Source organism: Epinephelus fuscoguttatus, linkage group LG2 (assembly GCF_011397635.1).
Source record: "Epinephelus fuscoguttatus linkage group LG2, E.fuscoguttatus.final_Chr_v1".
NCBI classification, from domain to species: domain Eukaryota; kingdom Metazoa; phylum Chordata; class Actinopteri; order Perciformes; family Serranidae; genus Epinephelus; species Epinephelus fuscoguttatus.
Window position 1 is genome coordinate 900,288 of NC_064753.1, and position 19,712 is coordinate 919,999.

Sequence of the window (19,712 nt, forward strand, 5' to 3'; positions counted from 1 at the left end):
AAATATTTCTTGTCATTATCAGAAATTAAAATTTTAATTTGTATTGTGCTCTGTTATGTTCACAATATGCAGGCGCCTTTCAAACATGTAAGTTAAATATAACAAAAGATAAGAAATAAAACACATTTAGCTAAATTAGTTGGCAATTAGCAGATTTAAGCATCAGATTGGGTTTCTTAGAAATGTGAATGGGTTATTTAAATTGACTGTATACATGTGTTGTCTACATTACTGGCATCTAGTTCCCACTTGATTCAATCAGTATAGAGAACTCCACAAATAATCTTCTGTTTGATTGGTGGGACTATGAGACCCATGTTACTGACCAAACACTAAGCTATCAGTGATGGCTGTCAGACTGTATAGTGATTTAACACTTGATACAACATCTACATCACCTTACCTTCTGAGTTTGCTGTTGACTGCTCCAGAGGAGGCATGTTACTGTCTCTGTCAGGAATAATCCCTAACAGAGAGGTCTCTCGGGTGATGCAAGTAATGCGCTCGTCTGCAACAGGGAGCTGTGTCTAGAAAGAGCCTCCTGTAGCTGTTTTGTTAATTGCATGTACTTGTGCATTTTTTGCATACATATCGAACCATTTTTGTTTAACTTCTTGGATAGTTCTTCCAACAGAGGACACAGAGTTAACGGCATCTGTTACCTTCCAGGCCTTCAATTTACCTGCCCCTGTCACACCACTACTAACAGAAGAAAACAAAATGTTTTTCTCAACCCCACTTCACCTAAAATAACTTCAATTTCAGTGTTGCAAAAGTTTTTCTTTCTCTCTCTTTCTTTCTTTGCTCCATGTCTGCAGGTCGACAGGATGCACCTATCCATAGTAATTATTACCTCCTTATATGGTGATCACTGGCTATTCATGTGCAGGTTTATATGCTAATTTCTAACTAGCTGTCAATTTATGATTGATTGAAATTCATGAACATACACACGTGGCTAAGATCAAATCCAAGTTACTCGCAAAGTTAATGAATCTGGTGTAGGTTTTAGTATCAAGATTTTTATATGCAAATCTACTCACAGATTTACTAACAAGTCATGAATGAGACCCATTGTGTGCATATTGTCATCCAGTATCAACAGGTGATAGGGCTGTTTAAACTTGTGTGGCTGTAACTAACCTCCAGTAAAACATCAGAGGCATCATGGACAATCATGACCAGTGTTCCTATACGAATGTAGTTGACACACCACGAAAATGATAAGAGGACCAGTGTAGCCAAGTGGTGGATGATTTGCTCCTTGAAGTCCTAAAAGCGGAAACAAATAAAATCAGCCAATTATCATGGAGAACACACATAGTCTTTACCCGCTTACTAAGCTAGAGTCCCCCTAGCACTATCTTGAGGTCAAAATGTTTTTTATATTCCCCAGTATGAAATTAATGGCATATATATTGAATACTACTTGGAGTATATTAAGTGACACATATGTGAACATACTTTCAAAACTGAGAACATCAAGGGTGCAGGAGAATCAACCAAGTTGACATTTTGGCATTCAACAATGACTGCTCACCTTTCTCTTGACATCAAAGGCAACGCTTAAGAGCAGAGAGCCATAAAAGCTCATCTCCAAGATATAATACCAGTACTGTGATGTCAGCATGGACTGCAGATAAAGTAGAGACACAAACAGAGACAGCTACAGTGAATCAGGAAAGTCAACTGATAGTGGATCTTTAAAGGCTAATAACACAAAGGTAAATTAGAACAGGAAAGAGCAAACACCCCATTATTTGACCAATTTATTTTGAAATGAGGGCTTTTAATTTGAAACAGAAAGTGGTGGTGTTCACTCAGTCATGGATTTTTGCTCTAGCGCTAATAACACTAGACCTGCTGTCGCAGTCTAGCCAAAAATGTATGTAAATATACATGGTAAAATGAAGAACAATACATTAAGCCACTCACACAGCAGAAGGGACCTGCTTTCTCCAGAGCTGTACCCACTGATCAGCTCCTTTGTGCTCTCCTCAACACAACCTTCCCTGGTGATGTACGTCCCTGCGTGACTGGTAGAGGCTATGCAGCTATAACCAAAAATTGGTTGAGCTCTGGATCATTTAATCCCATAACAGTGTTTTAATATGAATTATGTCATAGTATTTGTAAAGAAGGGGCCTTTCACGTGGAACTGCAGCCAGTATTTAAGCCAGATTTATATTCTTCCCACTTACAAACGTCATCGCCAGCACCATGTGTTCCATGTGGGAAATCGTGACCAACTCATGCATGCACTTTCAGTGCAAAGGCCCAAGAGTCCCTGAAACTAAAAATGCAAGAAACCTGTTGAGACAGACAGGGGCAAGGTCCCTATTTAAATTGCTACTGTATGTTTATTGGGTCCCAAGCACCAGCCGGTGAAAAGACCCCATTGAAACTGAAGCAATTATCATTGGGACCCAGTACGAGGACTCTATTTAAATGCAAGGAATTAGGGCCCAAGTTCTGTGCATCTATCGATCTTTAACTTTTTTTTTTATTCCTCAAAACAAATTGCATTTTTAAGAGCTAAAGATAATCTGCAGTAACTTTGCGCATGCTTTAGATGTGGTGAAAACTTTGATATTTTGTGAATCTCATGCTCAGGTATGACAAAAAGGCTACCTAGATGTAAGAAAATCGGAAGGCACATGTAACATACCAAGACTATACCTAGACATTCTGAATTAACTATGCATTGTTTATTTCTTGTTGGTAAGAGGGCTCATACATTGATGAACTCCTCCTAGAGATTTAATCTGATAATCTTAAAATTTTGTCTGTTCCATCTAAAGACCTTCAAGATTAAAAGTAATTTGGGCATCAGATGTCCATGTTTCGCCATGTTGTATGTGATTTAATGCTGTCATTGAGTTATTGATGTGATTGTTTGCAGTCAGGTCATTGGTTATTTGGCTTCACCAAAGCTAAGTGTTTAGTTTGCTAATACTGTTCACAAACAGATTCTTGCACACAACTAAACAATCTCTGCACGAATCCTGACCATTTGCAACACAAATCACATCTACACAGACTCATCAACAAATAGGCTTTCAGCAGAAGGCCCGTTTCCACCGCAGTGCGTGTCTCCACCGCAGAAACCACCCCCGAAGGACAGAGTTCCGGAACTTTTACTGGGGCTAAATAAGTCCCTGCCTTGGGGTAGGTACTCAAAACGGCCCCAAAAGACTCCCGGTTGGGGCTTGGGGATTACTTGGTGCTGATTGGATATACTCAAGGAGGGATGTGATGTCAACAGAAAGCAACAAAATAGCCGGCATTTTTAAAACTCAGCAGACGAGGGTTAGCTCGTTCATATAGCTTCCTCCGCCATGTAAAAAAAACTCACTAAATGGCCTGTGAAAAAAATATTCTTTCCAGTGGATATCTTAATTACAACATGATTGAGCATGATTGAGTTTTGTGTTGCTATGTGTGGTATTTATTCAGTTTTGGGAAATCACGATGTCTAGAAAGCATCAGTAGTAGCTGCAGCTGACAGGGACAGCTAACAGCAGCAGCAAAGCTGCCATCTGTTAAAAGCCTCCCGTTGTCGGATACGACATGAAACTACTCCAGATAGCTCAATCATGTTGTAACTAAGACATCTGCTGGATTTTTTTTTTTCATTTAGTGAGTTATTACAGACATCGCTAAGGGCTATCAGCTAACGGCGTACCTACGTCGCCCCGGTAAATGGTCGCGCAACGATTACGTCACATCCAGAGGAACCTTCCTCCTACTCCGCTCTCTCAGTGGAGACAAGGCGGTTGAGAGGGCCGAGCGAGAGAACGTTCCTGTAGTAGTTCCTGCCCCCCAAATAGTACCAGGAACTTCTTCAGTGGAAACGGGCCTAGAGCTACACCCAAAGAGGCATCTCAAAACTCCCGCTTCTGTTCCTTTGCAACACCTCCCCTGATCTGAAGCCAGCTTTGATTTGGCCATCTTGTAGTTCTCTGCTGTCAGCCATTTTGTTTTGTAGGCCAAAAGGCTCTTTGATCACCACACCCGCCTTTGTCTCTCTCTCTCTCTCTATCTCTGTCTCTCGCGCGCACACACACACACACACACACACACACACACACACACACACACACCAAGCTTGTATATAGTTAGTTAGAATTTGTGTGTTTTGGTTTTGTTTTGCTTACTTTGTGAATAAATATAATTCTTTGGAATCATACCTGCTGTCTGTTTAATGTTGCACAAGGATGAATGTATAGTCAACCTCTGCTGCATCAAGAACTCCGAAATCCTTCAGGCTTTACTCTTAAGTTTGGTTATTGACATTAATTTCATTATTAATCAAAACTCTAAACATTATTTTATGAGACTGATATCTTTAACTGGCTATCATTTTCCCTTTGCGGGAATGGTGTCCCACAAGGTAGTCTGAGTGGGCAGAAGTTCGCTGCATAGATCAGCCTCTCATTGAGCGGAACGAGCCACCCGCTGAAGTCCCGCCCTACCACCTCTGGTTGCAGTTTTCAACACGTCCTTTACTAACTTTTGCTGTGTTTGATCTTGCGGGGATGTAGCCATTTTTCTGCCATGGTTCGTGTCCTGTTGGCGATATTTTTGTGGGCCTTTTTATTCAAAACCTGTGTCCCCCCCGGCAATATTTTTGCAAGCGCACCACTGCTGTGGCACCGCCCAGAACGATTGTGATTGGTTGAAAGAAATACAAGCAGCCGGGGCGTTTTTTTCGCCAATCTTAAAGTGAGAGTCGGCCCAGCCAGACCTTTCTTTTCTTGAGAAAGGTCTGATGAGCGAGACTACCCACGAGGTGATTTAATGTTAATTAAGTCACATTATTCAACATAATTATTAATTATTATTAATAATTATTAATTATTTCCAATTTACAACATTAATGGTGTCCCCTTGGTGAGGCCTAATATTGTTGTTCCCAACATAATTGGTGCTGCCGTGTGACACCTTGAAAATGTTGACCCCAACAGACATGACATGGAAAGTGGTTTGTAATGCCATCTTACATGGTGGTCCGTGTACTTTGTTGCCATTCGTTATTCGTTTTGAAGTAGGTAAACAAAAAACGGGAAACAATCCTATTTTTCTTTTTCGTTTTAATGTAGGCCTAGGTAAACAAAAAACGGGAAACGAGTCGTCTCCCGTTTCTCGTCTGGAAATTGGAAATCGAAAAACAAGTCTTTATCTGATTTTCTATCATGTGTTCATTAACCACAAGTCAGGAAATAAAATACAACCGTAATTCTTTTAATCAAATTTGCTTTGCCTTAACCCGGAAACCATTCTTATTCTTATTCTTCTCCTTCTTTGTTTGCAATGGCAGACTAGACTACGGCGCATTGCTGCCCCCTGTTGATATTACTAGTTTGATTAAAAGAATTACGGTCGTATTTTATTTCCCGACTTGTGGTTAATAAATGCATAACAGAAAATCAGATAATGACTCGTTTTTCGATTTCCAATTTCCAAACGAGAAATGGGAGACGACTCGTTTCCCGTTTTTTGTTTACCTACATCAAAACGAAAAAGGAAAATAGGATTGTTTCCCGTTTTTTGTTTACCTACTTCAAAACGAATAATGAATGGCTGCAAAGTACATGGACATTTCACATGTTAGGTAATAGTCTCAGCCTGAAGACATCTACATGCCAATATTTAGATTGAAATCCAAAAGCATGGATAACTGTTTTTAATTGCTGGAAGGACAACAGCTGGATAATGCTGGAAGGACATATTTACTGAAAAAACATCTTATAGGTTTATCAAATTACAGCTGATAGTCAAAAGTAATACCTAGGTTTTCAGCAAAAAAAAATTCTATTTGTGGCCAGTGGCACATGGTGCACATGTTATTTCATGTCCACACATACATGCTGGGCCATGATCTTCTCTGACATTAGATTTACGCTGTAAAGTTTAAGTAAGGACAACTAAGGCTCATCAAGTTTGTTCCGTTATTCCTCAAAATGATGACTGATCAGAAGCACGCTTTATCCTCATAGGTGCCCAAATTATTCAGTAAATTAACCTATTCAAAAGATTTCACTGAAGCAGTTGGAAAACCTGATTTATATTAATGTATTAATGTTATGTATATATGATTATGTTAATATGATGATTATGGTGCCTTACAAGTATACAAACCTGCTTTGGAAAACCTGTCCATACTTTCTGAGTGTCATAAAACCATTCTTTCTGCAAAAACATGGGGATAAAATGTTATTACATTGTACAGTTTATTTGAAATGTAAATGAGTATAATTTTAATTAAAGATACAGAGCTACATGCACAATACTGCTACTAACTTTAACATTTAACCATGGCTATCTTAAGTTGACTTGCACAGTAAAATCTTTTGTTTCTGGCTGAGATGGACTCATGTTCCAATCATACTACATACTACTGGCTACTTACATCGTACAGTGCTACTATTCCTCCAATGAATGCAGACAGGTAGAAGAAAAACCTCCAACTGTAGGAAGCAGAGGGGAGACATTTATCAACTATGGCTACTGGAGGTGCTACATTATTATCAACATCACACAAACACACACAGAGTAGTGACCTGGCCTCTTTGAACTTTTTCAGGACTCCGGGAAGGTCCTGACAACGTCTTCTTCTGAACCAGCGTTCAACCTGTCTCACTGACAAACTGCTTTTCTTAGACAGCCCATCAATGTCTGCCTGGAAAGGAATGAACACACACACATGCACATGCACACTGGTTGCACTTTGTATAAAAAATTGCACTAAGTCAGTGTATGCAGTCTAGAGAGACATTTGTAATTTAATTTAAGTAACAAGGACATTGATTTTTTTCTTTTTTTAAAAAAAAGTGCTGTCATGTGGCTGTTGAGTTACAGGTACAAGTAAATAACCGGAGAGAGACTGCATAGAGCATAATGGCTGCTAAAAAACACAATATACAAATACAATTCATTCATTCATCTTCTGACCGTTTCATCCTCTTGAGGGTCGCGGGGGGGCTGGAGCCTATCCCAGCTGACATCGGGCGAGAGGCAGGGTACACCCTGTCTCTCGCCTGATGAGAGAGAGGCAGGGTACACCCTGGACAGGTCGCCAGACTATCGCAGGGCTGACACACAGAGACAAACAACCATTCACATTCACATTCACACCTGTGGACAATTTAGAGTTACCAATTAACCTAGTCCCCAATCTGCATGTCTTGTCTAACCCACGCTGACATGGGGAGAACATGCAAACTCCGCATAATGTAACCGTTTAACGTAATTTTATGCATTAACAAGTCACATTGTTGATGAATGCACTTCACAGCACACCTCTCTGTCATCTGAAAGAACTAGTGCATCACAGTGGTCTGACTGTTCACTTGCATTTCAATTGGCTGTTCACTCAGTCAGTCAATGGGCGCTTTTGCTGTATGTCCATTGCATGGTATGGCCCAGCTCCCCCCAACTTGACTCTTTTTTGGTTTTCCATGCGCAAAAATTGTGGATGGTATCTGGAACCTGGGATTTTTATTTTGGTACCACTTAAGTCAAGGTTTCAAGTAAGCTGAGCTGAGTAGAAAGTGGAGTTAAAACACTACAGACCACTGATTGGTCAGAGAGAATCATCACTGGACATTCCAACACAGAACATCCTGCACAAACCCACCATTTTTAAAAAGTTTAACTATTGTCAATAGCAACAGCAACTTCTAAAATTTAAGATAAAAAAAAAAATGGTAGCACATAAAACTACACTGAACACTATGTGATACATTACACTGTACGTTACGTCGCACAATACACCATACAATTAATGTAGTACAGACATTGTTACAGATGATGTCATGATACATTCATGTGACATTACTACCCAGATAGCACACATACATCTGGCCGACATTGGCCTGAGGACGACACATCGGCCCTGAAGTTATAACGTCTAACAAGCGTTGGCCGCATGGGCGGATATCTTTAAATTTAGTACTCTTTTGTCCCAGCTCATCAAACGTCTCTGTTACGTCGGCTTTGGCTCGGCCCAGTGCCATAGAATATACCTGCCCACATACGGAAGTCGCCACAGAAGGCGGAATTTCATCTCTGCGGTCTTTGGAACTAAGCTCGCAGGACACAGCATCTCATCGCAGTTGGTTTCAGGTAAGCTAATTGGAATAAATTGGCAGAAAATAGCTATGTTGTTTATTCTGTGACCGTTAAAAGTGGTTCCTAGTGAGTGGCGAGGCACAACTGGATGTATAGCACATGTCCCCACCAGCTAACGTTATCTTTCGTTAGCTGATAGCTAACGTTAGTTTAGCTCATGTTAGCTAACAGGCTACAACTGTGGTGTTTTCATTTTATTTTCCCTAGTTGACGTTATCTGCTCATCTGGTTCGTGAGCACTCGTTTTGGGTTAAAGTGGAAGTGCCTGGAGCTGCCACCTGTGGTCCTGGGCAGGGCTCAAGACTATTTTTTTTTTTCCTTTTTATTCAAGTATCATCACCTTACAAACATTTAAGGCACAATTAGTGATATTACAACTGAAGATGTTGAATCAGCTTCTATAAAGAAAAATCTGTACAATAAAACAAAACAAAAACAAATAAACAACAATGTGAGGGGTAAATAAGTCCATTAAAGAAAAGGGGGCTCGAGACTTGGGATCCATTCACCTATGGTCCCACCTGACCTGACCTCCGCGGCCCTGGACGGATGCTCAAGTGTGGGTGAGAGAAATGCAGAGGAGTGTGGAGGTCAGGCCGGGCAGGCCGACACTATATCCCAGAACTGGTGCTCAAGTGTGGGTGAGAGGAGTGGAGAGGAGCGCGGGGGCTACAGGTAATAGCGCAGTTTTGAAACCACGGTTTTTCCGAGATGAAGGACCGATTGTTGAGCTGCTGTTAACAGTTAATGGAGTTAACGCCGGATCCTGTTATTTAACGGTTTCAACACTAAATTAAGCAGAGTGATGGACCCAAAGGCGTCAATCTGGCTAAAAGACAGCTGAAATGCTTAAAAAAATACAGTGGTGAAGTTGGGATTTATTTCTTAAAGTTATGTGCTCATCGTCTTTTCTGTCTCTTGCAGGCTGCCAGGAGAAGCGGACTGGCCATCAGATAGGCTATTGTTTGTGGAAATTTGAAAATAAAGTTTGTCAAATTAGGAATAGGGTAACAGTCAGCTGTTTTTGAATGTTAGCATTGATTTCTCACATTGGATGGTGAAATAGCTAATTGTAGTTTGAAAGGTCCGACCTAAATGAATAAAGGTCATAGTTAACGAAGCATATGAATATTAATGAAGGAGCGCCCACTGAGCGCAGCTTCTTTTATTGATCGTTTGAACATCACGTGGTGGTCTTTTTCAATTAAAGGCCGACGTCTCAGCGACGTATTGGCAATGAGCAAACGCTCTCCCTGCTACGTCTTAACGATCTAAACTTGATACATCGGGCCGACATTGGCCAGATGTATCTGTGCTATCTGGGTATGGTGATGGCTGCCTACACTTTGTGGGTACTATCCACAGTGAAAAATGAAACAGAGAAAGGACCTGATACCAAATGTGACTCCAGTCCAGGGGAGCTGAACCATCCAGTGGAAATGAGTCATTTGACTCAAAGAAACCACCCAGCATATATCCCTGAATCAGCAGTCTGCCACCCCCTGAGTTATCCTGACTGGCCACTTTAAATCTGTGATTTGGGAAATTAGAAACGCTCATCTTTTCTAACTAGGGAGTTTAGTGTCATACCGATATTGAGGCAATGCCCAAAATCTGATAATATCAGTCTGCATAGAATGTATTTGTGTATTTTCGAATTACAAATTACTTGTATTTTAAATAAACACATTTGCTCTTACCATTATTTTTATTTTGATACATTTGATTAGCAAGTACTTGTAAGTTGTAATAAGATACTTTCTGATGCATTTGTGCCAATTTCTTTCCTCTGGAAACAGTTTCCATTGTCATGTGATGCTACTTGCTGTGCATTTCTGTATTTGGTTGTTTTTTCCATGTGCAGTGTTTTTTCTGCCTGCTGCGCATGTTGTCAAAGTAGCGAAGATTTTTTCTTGATTTGCTTGTCTTTTGTCTGTTTGCATGTGTTTTCTTAAGTCTCAGCGTGCTGCTCTCAGGGACACAATACAGGGCTAATATTTAAGTGGGACTTTGTTTACCTGAGAAGGATTCCTACACTGAGTAATGTAGTAAAGCTCCAGAAGAGGGTTGTCCTCTGCTTTCAGATGAACTCTGTGCTTAATCCCAGCAGAGACTGCAACTGGTGTTGCTATCCACCTGGAACACAGTTAACAAACACAGGGTCCAATTCTAACAATGTCACTGTCAGCAGAGAACACTCAGCCACGCGGCAGTAGCTCAGTCCATAGGGACATGGTTGGGAACCAGGGGGTTTCTGGTTCAAGTCCCAGTCTAGATCAAATGTGGAGTGTGGACATGTAGCTGGAGAGTTGCCAGTTCACCTTCTGGGCACTTCCGAAGTTTCCTAATGCAAGGCCTGTTCACGAGCAGCCCCCTCTCTCTGACATCTCTCCATTTAATGCATGTATAGTAGTTCCTGTTTGTGCATGTGTGTGTATTTCGGTTCTGTGTATATATGTACATGACAACAGAGTGGAAAAAATTAATTTCCCCTTGGGGATTTATAAGTATTTAAAATTGAATTAAAATAGAAAAAAAAATGTGAGGACAACCTAGACCACCAAAATGTGGCCATCGTGCCAATTTGGAGGGACCATGTCTCATAGTGATTTTTTTCAAGGTCTGGGCGCCTAGTCTTGAAAAATTCATATAGCATTGCAGCAATGGTAACTTTTGGTGCACTATCAGTCCATTTTTCATCCCTCCATCATTACAACTTTTTCATATATTCTTGCCATCTAACACATGGAGCCAGTATAGAAGAGGGTAACCCTCACAAAATGTAATGAAGCCATATGTAATAGCCTGAGTGCCAGACTGAAGCTCCCAGAACCTTCAGTCTGACATCGCCTCCATTGAAGGCGATTTACAAGGGGGAGGGAATTTGATTTTTCCCTAACCAATCAGTAGAGATCAACAACTCACCCTGAATCTGACGTCATTAGTATTCATGCCTCGGGGGTGCCGAAAACAAATGTTGCTGATGAGGCCACTATTCAGAGGCAATCTGACATATTGCATTTACTAGAAGAGTGTGGCTTTGAAGGAAGTTACTTTCAAAAAGCAAATGTGAAGGTAGGATGCGTTCATTCATTCATTCAGCAGTGGGTTATGGCTGTTGATGCATTTACCAAAGTATCTAGAGGTGCAGTTGTTTACAGTAGTGTCACTATGTCAGGTTTTTGTCGCCATAGAAATGACGCTGAACATTTCAATAACCAATCATCAGTTAAAAATCATCACGCCCTGGGGTGTCGGTGACTTAGTGGCAGAGCAGGCGCCCCATGTACAAGGCTGTTGCCGCAGCAGCCCGGGTTCGACTCCAGCCTGTGGCCCTTTGCTGCATGTTACTCCCTCTCTCTCTCCCCCTTTCACACTTGTTTGTCCTATCAAAATAAAGGCCAAAAATATCTTTAAAAAAAAAAGAAGCCCTAAGCAGCCTTTTTTTCAAGCTTGTTCCAGCAGCTTCCTGCTCACCATTGAGCTTTTTCTCTTTTAGTTTTTGAAATTTGTTTTTAGAACTTTTCATGTAAATACTTTCTTTTGAGTTATCTTTGCACTATGGTCACTAAAGTCATTCATTTTCTGTTCTCCAATTTTCTGTTTTTTGCAAGCTTATGTCCGCATCCAGGGACTTCAGGTACAGTCACGGCCCGATTTTTTACACCAGGGATCAGCTGTTAGTATTCCATAACACAGTGGTGATAAGGAGAAGAGACCTGAGGTTCCCTCCAAGCTCAGGAGGAAAAGGCAGGCATGCCAGGCCAGAGCTGAGCGCCGTGCCAGGAGGAGATGCTACAGACCAGTCCTCCCTGTTAATCATCATGGAGAACGTGAGATCTCCCCCCAACAAAATTGACCAGTTAGTGGCACTGACCTGACACAAAAGGGAATACCGGGAGTGTAGCATTGTGCTGTTTACGTAGACTTGGCTAACAGTGCCACACCAGAAACTAACACTGCGTGAGACAGTTTCCACACCATATGGAAAAGAGAGTGGTAAGAGGAAGGGAGGAGGACAAACAGTATTTTTTAATGATAGATAGTGTAACTCTGGTCACATCACCACTAACAAACAAATCTGCAATAAAGACATTGAACTGTTTACGCATTAGCATGAGTCCTTTCGATCTCCTGAGGGAATGTTGGCATGTTATTGCAATAGCTGCACATATTCCCCCCTCTGCTAATGCTGACGTGGCATGTGATTTTATCCACTCAGCTGCAAGCAGGCTGTAGACACAACACCCGAATGCTGTCCTCCTTATTTCTGGTGACTTTAATCATGCCTCTCTGTCCTCCACCCTGTCCACATTCACCCAGTATGTTACATGTCACACCAGAGACAATAATACACTGGGTTTGTTTTATGGGAACACTAAGGAGGCATTTAACTCATCACCTCTCCCTCCCCTGGGAAGATATGATCACAGACTAGTTCATCCCCCGAGTCTGGCAGGTCCTCAAATCCATCTCTGTCTCAAGTGCTCAAACTCCCAGCTTGTGGGGGACCAGAAGTGGGTGAATGATCAGAACTTATTCTTTAATAGATTTGATCAGTCATCTGCCCCTCTCCCTGTCCAGTCCTCCCTGCTGCAACCCCCACTGTCTACACCCCTGTGTCCTGCCCCTCCCCCACCTTCCTGCTCAGCCATCTACCATCTACAAAAGTTCTCTGATGATTCTACAGTAGTCAGCCTCATCACAGAAGGGGATGACAGGAAATACAGAGAACTGATGCAGGGTTCTGTCTGCAGTGGAACCACCTCCAGATCAATGCAGGAAGAACTAAAAAGCTGGTGGTCTGCAGGTGGTCTGCAGGTGCAAACACTCTACCCACATACAGGTGAACATCCAGGGAAAGGACATTGAGATGGTGGAAGTTTACAAGCACCTGAATAATAATCCAGATTGGATGGACAACAGTAATGCATTATACAAGAGAGGACAGAGCATACTCTATCTCTAAAGGAGACTCAGGTCCTTTGGAGTACAGGGGGCACTCCTGAGGACTTTCCTTGACTCTGTAGTGGCATCAGCCATCTTCTATGGAGTAGTTTGCTGGGGCAGCAGCAGGAAGACACTCAGCAGACTGATTAAGATGGCCAACTCTGTCCTGGGATGCTCCCCCGACCCAGTGGAGGCGGTAGGCAAAATGACAATGATAGCCAAGCTATCATCCCTTATAAACAATATGTCCCACCCCATGCAGGACACTCTGACAGCACTGGGCAGCTCCTTCAGTGACAAGATGCTTCACCAGCGTTTTTTTTAAATCTCTTCTTAAAACCCATTTTTATAGACTTGCCTTTATGTGATGTCGTCTTTTTGTCTTTTTATTTATTCTTTTTGTTTACTCTTTTTATTTATTTTATTCTATTCCTTTTAATTGTTTATTCTTTGTTATGCTATTGTCATTATGCAGTGTTGTCTTTTTATCCTTCTATTCGTTTGTTTCTAGTATTTAGAAATAATAGTTTTATTGCCTTTATTGTTCTTATCTCTTTTAACACTCTGTCATATCATTCTGTCTGTGTTTTGCTTAAGTATACCTCAATTTGAGCTTAATTTTGTCCTGCTTTTGCTTGCCCTCATTGTTTTGACTCTCTTGCTATAGATATTCCTGCTTTTGCTTTGTTTGTCAAAGCACTTTGTAAACTTTTGTTTTTAAAGGAGCTATATAAATAAAGTTATTATTGTTATTATTATTATTATTATTATTATAGTCTGTCTCTTTATTATATTTTGGCTCATTTTATACTGCTTTGTGTTTTTATGTACTGTTTGCTTATTAAATAGCTCTTTGTTTTGTACAGTTTACCTTTTACACTGTTTTTCTTTTTATTGATACATACTTACATATTGCTTTGTGTTTTTTTTTGTGCTGATGCTTTCTGTTTGCACCGTCCCTCTGCTGCTGTAATGTTGCAAATTTCCCTGCTGTGGGACGAATAAAGGATTATCTTGTCTTGTCTTATCTTATATTTTGAAAACTACAAGTTCACTTTCATTTGATCCAAGTCATGTCATCTATCAAAGTCATTTAGTTTATCTAGTAAGTATTTCCAGCAGCAAGATGGTGAATGAGTCAAGATAAATCACAGTGTATATTTTTGGTAATGAAGCAACATGTTACCCAGAATCAGAATAAGAATCAGAACTGGATTTATTGCCAAGTAGGTTTTAACATGCAAGGAATTTGGCTTGGTGTATTGGTGCATAACAAACAATATAAAATATATATAAAAAAAAATATAGAGTAATTAGAAGCAGAAGTATAAAAAGGAAATACTATAAACAATTAAATATAAAATCTGAATGCAAATAACAATAACAATAATAATAATAATATAAAAAATATAAAAAAAATATCTACACTGTAAACATGAATTGTTTACAGTGCTCAACAAGGTTGTGTGCAAATAACAGTTGTGCAAAGTGAAGCAGTTGCTGTGAATTATTGTTTTTGTGTAAACAGTGCTGTGGATTTATATTGTTTTTTGCATGGACTTAAGAAAAGCCAATGTGGACATTATGGACAATAGCGCACGGTTCCGCCCCCCTTGTTTTCTCCTTCTGTCTGTTTCACAATGATTGGCCTGCAATCAGTATCCGCCAATATAAAACAGGTGGAATCCACTGGCTCAGGTCTCTTTCCTAGGCGTGTCAACCCTTACCTGCTTCTCCAGGCGTGCATCAGCTGTTCTGCGGTGTGGAAGACGAGTCAGTGAGCTGCAACGATACTATTGATGGGCCAGAGATCACGATTTTTAAAGGACAGAAAATCAGACTGAGATGGTTGTGTGAGTGGGCTGCTGGCTGCAGACGTGCCCACTAGTAATTAGGACTGTTTGGTTTGTTTCCAGCGGCTTCGGATTGACAAGACGAGGAGCGTCAAGAGCAGCTGATACCACGCCAACGCCAACACCGAGCCACGGCACACAGGACAGACCCCTGCTTTTGGACTGAGTATAAAACTCCCATAGAGACAGGTGGACAGGGGCGTAGGGAAGACTTTTGAGGACTGGGTTATTTTCCCATTTTAAATTCACCACTTTATTTTATTACTTTATTCTTCTGTTTTTAATCTGTTGAGTACTGGCCAGTATTTGTATTGGGTTTTTATTAGTATTTTAAACATTCTATTCTTGTACTTAAATAATTTTTTTCCTGGTGCAATAAAATAATTTGTTGTACCTAAACTCTGCCCTCTTGCGTCTGTGTTGGTGTGGCCCAGGGATTTATATATCTGGAACAACTTTGTGACATGTACTCATCCAGACTATTGGTGGTGGTCCTGAAAACATCCCAGTCAGTAGTGTCCAAACACGCCTGAAGATCCTCCACTGCATCACTGCTCCACTTCTTAGATGACCTCATAACAGGTTTACAGAGCTTTAACTTCTGCCTGTATGAGGGAATGAGGTGGACGGTGGCGTGGTCAGAGTGGCCCAGTGCAGCACGGGGATGGCGTGATAGGCGTTGTTGACGGTTGACTCACGGGGGGGAATAAAAAGGTTTGCAGTTGATGAAGAACTACAAGATAAACAGGCCATGCTGACCTCCTGCTTGTACCTGGCTCACGAACAGTCCTTGCACATTGTCTCCCTCAAAGCGGCCCTCCAGAACACCATCCCATGGGATACCTCCACCTGTCCGCGGCCTTCCTCCTCCTCTATCTCCGCCCGGTGCCAGGCCCCGCCGCTAGCTCTCTGCAGATGGCTGCTGGTAGTTGTGCAATGCCCGGCTCTGGAAAGACCGCTGTCCCCTCTCTGCCTGCGGCTACTGGTGCTTCACCCTCGGGCTCAGGTGGCTCCACGTCTGGGGTAGCTGGTCCTACACCTGCGGCTGATGGCGTCCCCGCAGCTTCCCGCTCCGACGGCCCCGCGGTCCCCGGTGCCTCGGCGGCTGCTGGTGCGCCATCTCCCCGCTCCAGCTGCCCTGCGTCTGGGATCATCGCGGCTGGCTCCACATGGGCAGCTGCCGGTGTCCCCGCGACTCGCTGCCCCTGTGGCCCAGTGCCCATGGGTGAAGTGGAGCCCTCCTCCCCGTCAGCACCCGCCGGTGCCCAGAGTGGCTCTGCCGCGGTCCTGGATCGCCAGCTCTCCTCCAGGACAACTACCTCTGCTTCACGTCACAAATTCCTGAAGGTAGCTGACCTCAGATGCTCTGGAGGCCTCCTCCACCCCATGCCGCTGGCAGACTCTCCTCCTCCTGGGGCCGAGCTGATCCACTGCAACACCTGTCTGGCCGTGCACGGTCACTGATCCCGTGGCCAGCGCACAGCCCGGATGCTGGTTCGCCACCATCAAACCTGGCAAAAACCCTTCCTCACCCGCTCTTCCCTCCAACCACCCTGATCATCGGAGACTCCATCACAAGGAATATCCACTTCTTCAATGCCACCACCTGTTGTTTCCCCGGAGCCACAGTCCCAGAAATCCTGGGAAAACTCCCTGGGCTGCTGCAGTCACTCCCAACCTCCATTACCCACATTGTGGTGCACATAGGGACCAACAACCTGGCTCGGGGTGCCTCTGAGCTGACCAAAAGTGCTTTCACCTCCCTCCTGGACCTCCTACACACTTGTGGAAAGTCTGTTTTTATCTCCGGTCCCATTCCCACACTTGGTCGCAGGGACGCGCGCTTCTCCAGACTGCTCCTGCTGAATACCTGGCTCATGCCTGCCTGCTATGCTCGAGGCTTCAACTTCGTGGACAATTTTAATCTTTTCTGGAACCGTCCCTCTTTCATCAAACACGATGGCATTCACCCTACCAGCCTGGGAAGCCGCACACTGGCAGCCAATATTCAGCATGCTGTACATCACGCACCACGTGCATGACTATTTACATCACACGCCCCCTCCACTGACACTCTTCCTGTCCCCGTGCAAATAGCAGCACAGATCACAGCCCAGCTCACCAGCACCCCCGCCCGACCATATCTATCATTAACCCTCCCACCTGAGACATTCCCCATACAGTCCATCATAAAGCACAGACCACCCCGCCCTTACCGTACTAAGACTGTGAAAAACAAAAACTTATGCCCCATCTTCTGCATTCCTGCCACCCCCCGTGCTACTCAAACCCAAAATCACCTGAAACTGGCTCTACTCAACACCCGCTTACTGACCAACAAAAGTGCCATCCTACATGAATTCATCACTGACAATAAACTGGACTTCCTCTGCCTCATCCGCCGTATCCCCCTCAATTCTCCTGCTTGGGGACTTCAATATCCACATTGATGATCCCAACTGCAAAAGTGCAATAGACCTCCTGGAACTGCTCCACTGCCTTCACTTCACCCAGCATGTCAACTTCCCCACCCATTGTTGCGGCCACATCCTGGATCTAGTATGCTCCGCCGGTCTCACCCTCCACCAACTCTCCAGTACCAACCTCCACATCTCAGATCACCTGACCATCACTGCGGACTTCAAGACCCTACTCCCTCCCCCAAAACTCACACGCAACATATCCTTCAGAAATATCAAGCCCATCACTCCCTCAGCTTTCTCTGACTCACTGGCAAACACGCTGTCTGCATCCACCACCCCGCTGACCCCAAACGCCTCTGACCTGGTCACCCACTACAACAACATACTGTCCCTCTGCCTTGAAAAACTGGCTCCCTTAAAAACCAAAACTGTCTCATTCACTCATTCATCTCCCTGGTACACTCCGGAACTCCGCCACATGAAAACCCTTGCGCCAGCTTAAAAGACTTTACAAAAAAAAAAACAGTCTCATAGTCCATCTCCATGCCTATACGGACCACATTTCAAACTACAAAGACGCCCTCGCTGCCGCCCGGTCCAACTACTACTCACAACTCATTCACTCTGGCTTCAATAACCCCAGACTCTCTTTTCCACCATCAATAAACTCCTCAAACCCTGCGACAACACCCTCTCCTCCATCATAACTGACAAATGCAACTCCTTTCTGGCATTTTTTCAATCAAAGATCGAAACCATTTACACTCAACTCCCCCCTGGAACTCCTCCCCATCATCTCCAAGATGAAGAGCTCCACCTCCGTCCTGGACCCCATACCATCCTCCATTATCAAAGTCTGCCTCCCAACAATCTCCCCACTCATCACTACCATCATTAACTCCTCCCTAACCTCTTGCTCTGTCCCTCTATCCCTGAAACTGGCCGCTGTCACCCACATCCTCAAAAAACCCAGCCTGGACCCTGACGTCATCTCAAATTTCCGTCCCATCTCGAACCTTCCCTTTCTGTCAAAAATTCTGGAACATGTTGTCACCTTCCAAATCAAGACCCACCTCTGCTCTCATGAACTATATGAACCATTTCAATTCAGATTCCGCCCTCAACACAGTGCCGAAACCGCTCTCCTCAAAATCACTAATGACCTCCTCCTCTCTGCCGACTCTGTCCACCTCAGCATACTCATCCTCCTTGACCTCACTGCTGCCTTTGACACCATCAACCACACCACTCTGCTATCCCGCCTACAAACTTCCCTCAACATCACTGGCTCTGCTCTCTCCCGGCTCAAATCATACCTCACTGACAGACATCAGTTCATCCATGTCAACAGCTGCATCTCCTCCACCATCCCTCTGCTTCAAGGTGTCCCTCAGGGCTTGGTGCTTGGTCCTCTCCTCTTCATCATTTACTTACTCCCCCCTGGTTCTATCATTTGTCGTCAGGGTCTCCATTTCCACTGCTACACTGACGACATCCAAATCTACATCTCCATAAAATCCATCACCCCGGCCACCCGCTCTACCCTCACCAACTGTCTGACTGAACTCCAATCATGGCTGCAAACCAACTTCCTCAAACTGAACTGTGACAAATCTGAAATAATACTCGGCCCAAAATCCCTCTTTACATCAACACAAAACTTCACCCTCAGCATCGACAACACCACCCTCTCTCCCCCTCCCATTCATCCGCAACCTTGGTATCATCTTCGACAATAACCTCTCATTTGAACATCACATCAGCCGCCTCGCCCAAACTGCCTTCTTTCACCTCAGAAATATTGCCCGTCTCCGTCCATTACTCTCCTTCTCTGCCGCTGAAACTCTCATTCATGCTTTCATCACCTCAAGGCTCGACTACTGCAACAGCGTCCGCTATGGCTCATCATCCAAAGTCCTCAACAAACTCCAGTACATCCAGAACTCTGCTGCCTGCCTCCTCACCCACACCTGCTCCCGTGAACTGTCCTGCAAAACCTACACTGGCTCCCTGTCCTGTACAGAATCAACTTCAAGATCCTCCTCCTCACCCACAAAGCCCTCCATAGCCAGGCTCCCTCCTACCTCACAGACATGCTCCACCACCACACTCCCTCCCACGACCTTCGATCATCCGACAAAAACTTCCTCTCGCCTCCACACAGGATCAAGCACCGAACCTGGGGCAACAGAGCCTTCTTCATAGCCACCCACTCCCTCTGGAACACCCTCCCTATACACATCTGCGACTGTCCAAAACCATCCACCTTCATATCACTCCTTAAAACCCACCTTTTCAAATCTGCTTTTAACCTTTAAACATTAGCTTTTCGTTCTGTTTCTCATGTACTCCC

The 19,712-nt window shown here is 43.5% G+C and overlaps 1 protein-coding gene across 1 annotated transcript in view; it reads right to left on the reverse strand.

Moving 5' to 3' along the window:
* cers3a (ceramide synthase 3a) overlaps window positions 1-19,712 on the reverse strand; it is a 126,462-nt gene that overhangs the window by 62,478 nt on the left and 44,272 nt on the right. Inside the window, 6 exon segments of the mRNA XM_049603287.1 lie at window positions 1,144-1,272; window positions 1,541-1,633; window positions 6,142-6,192; window positions 6,413-6,470; window positions 6,564-6,682; window positions 10,152-10,269. Coding sequence (XP_049459244.1) covers window positions 1,144-1,272; window positions 1,541-1,633; window positions 6,142-6,192; window positions 6,413-6,470; window positions 6,564-6,682; window positions 10,152-10,269 — 568 coding nt within the window.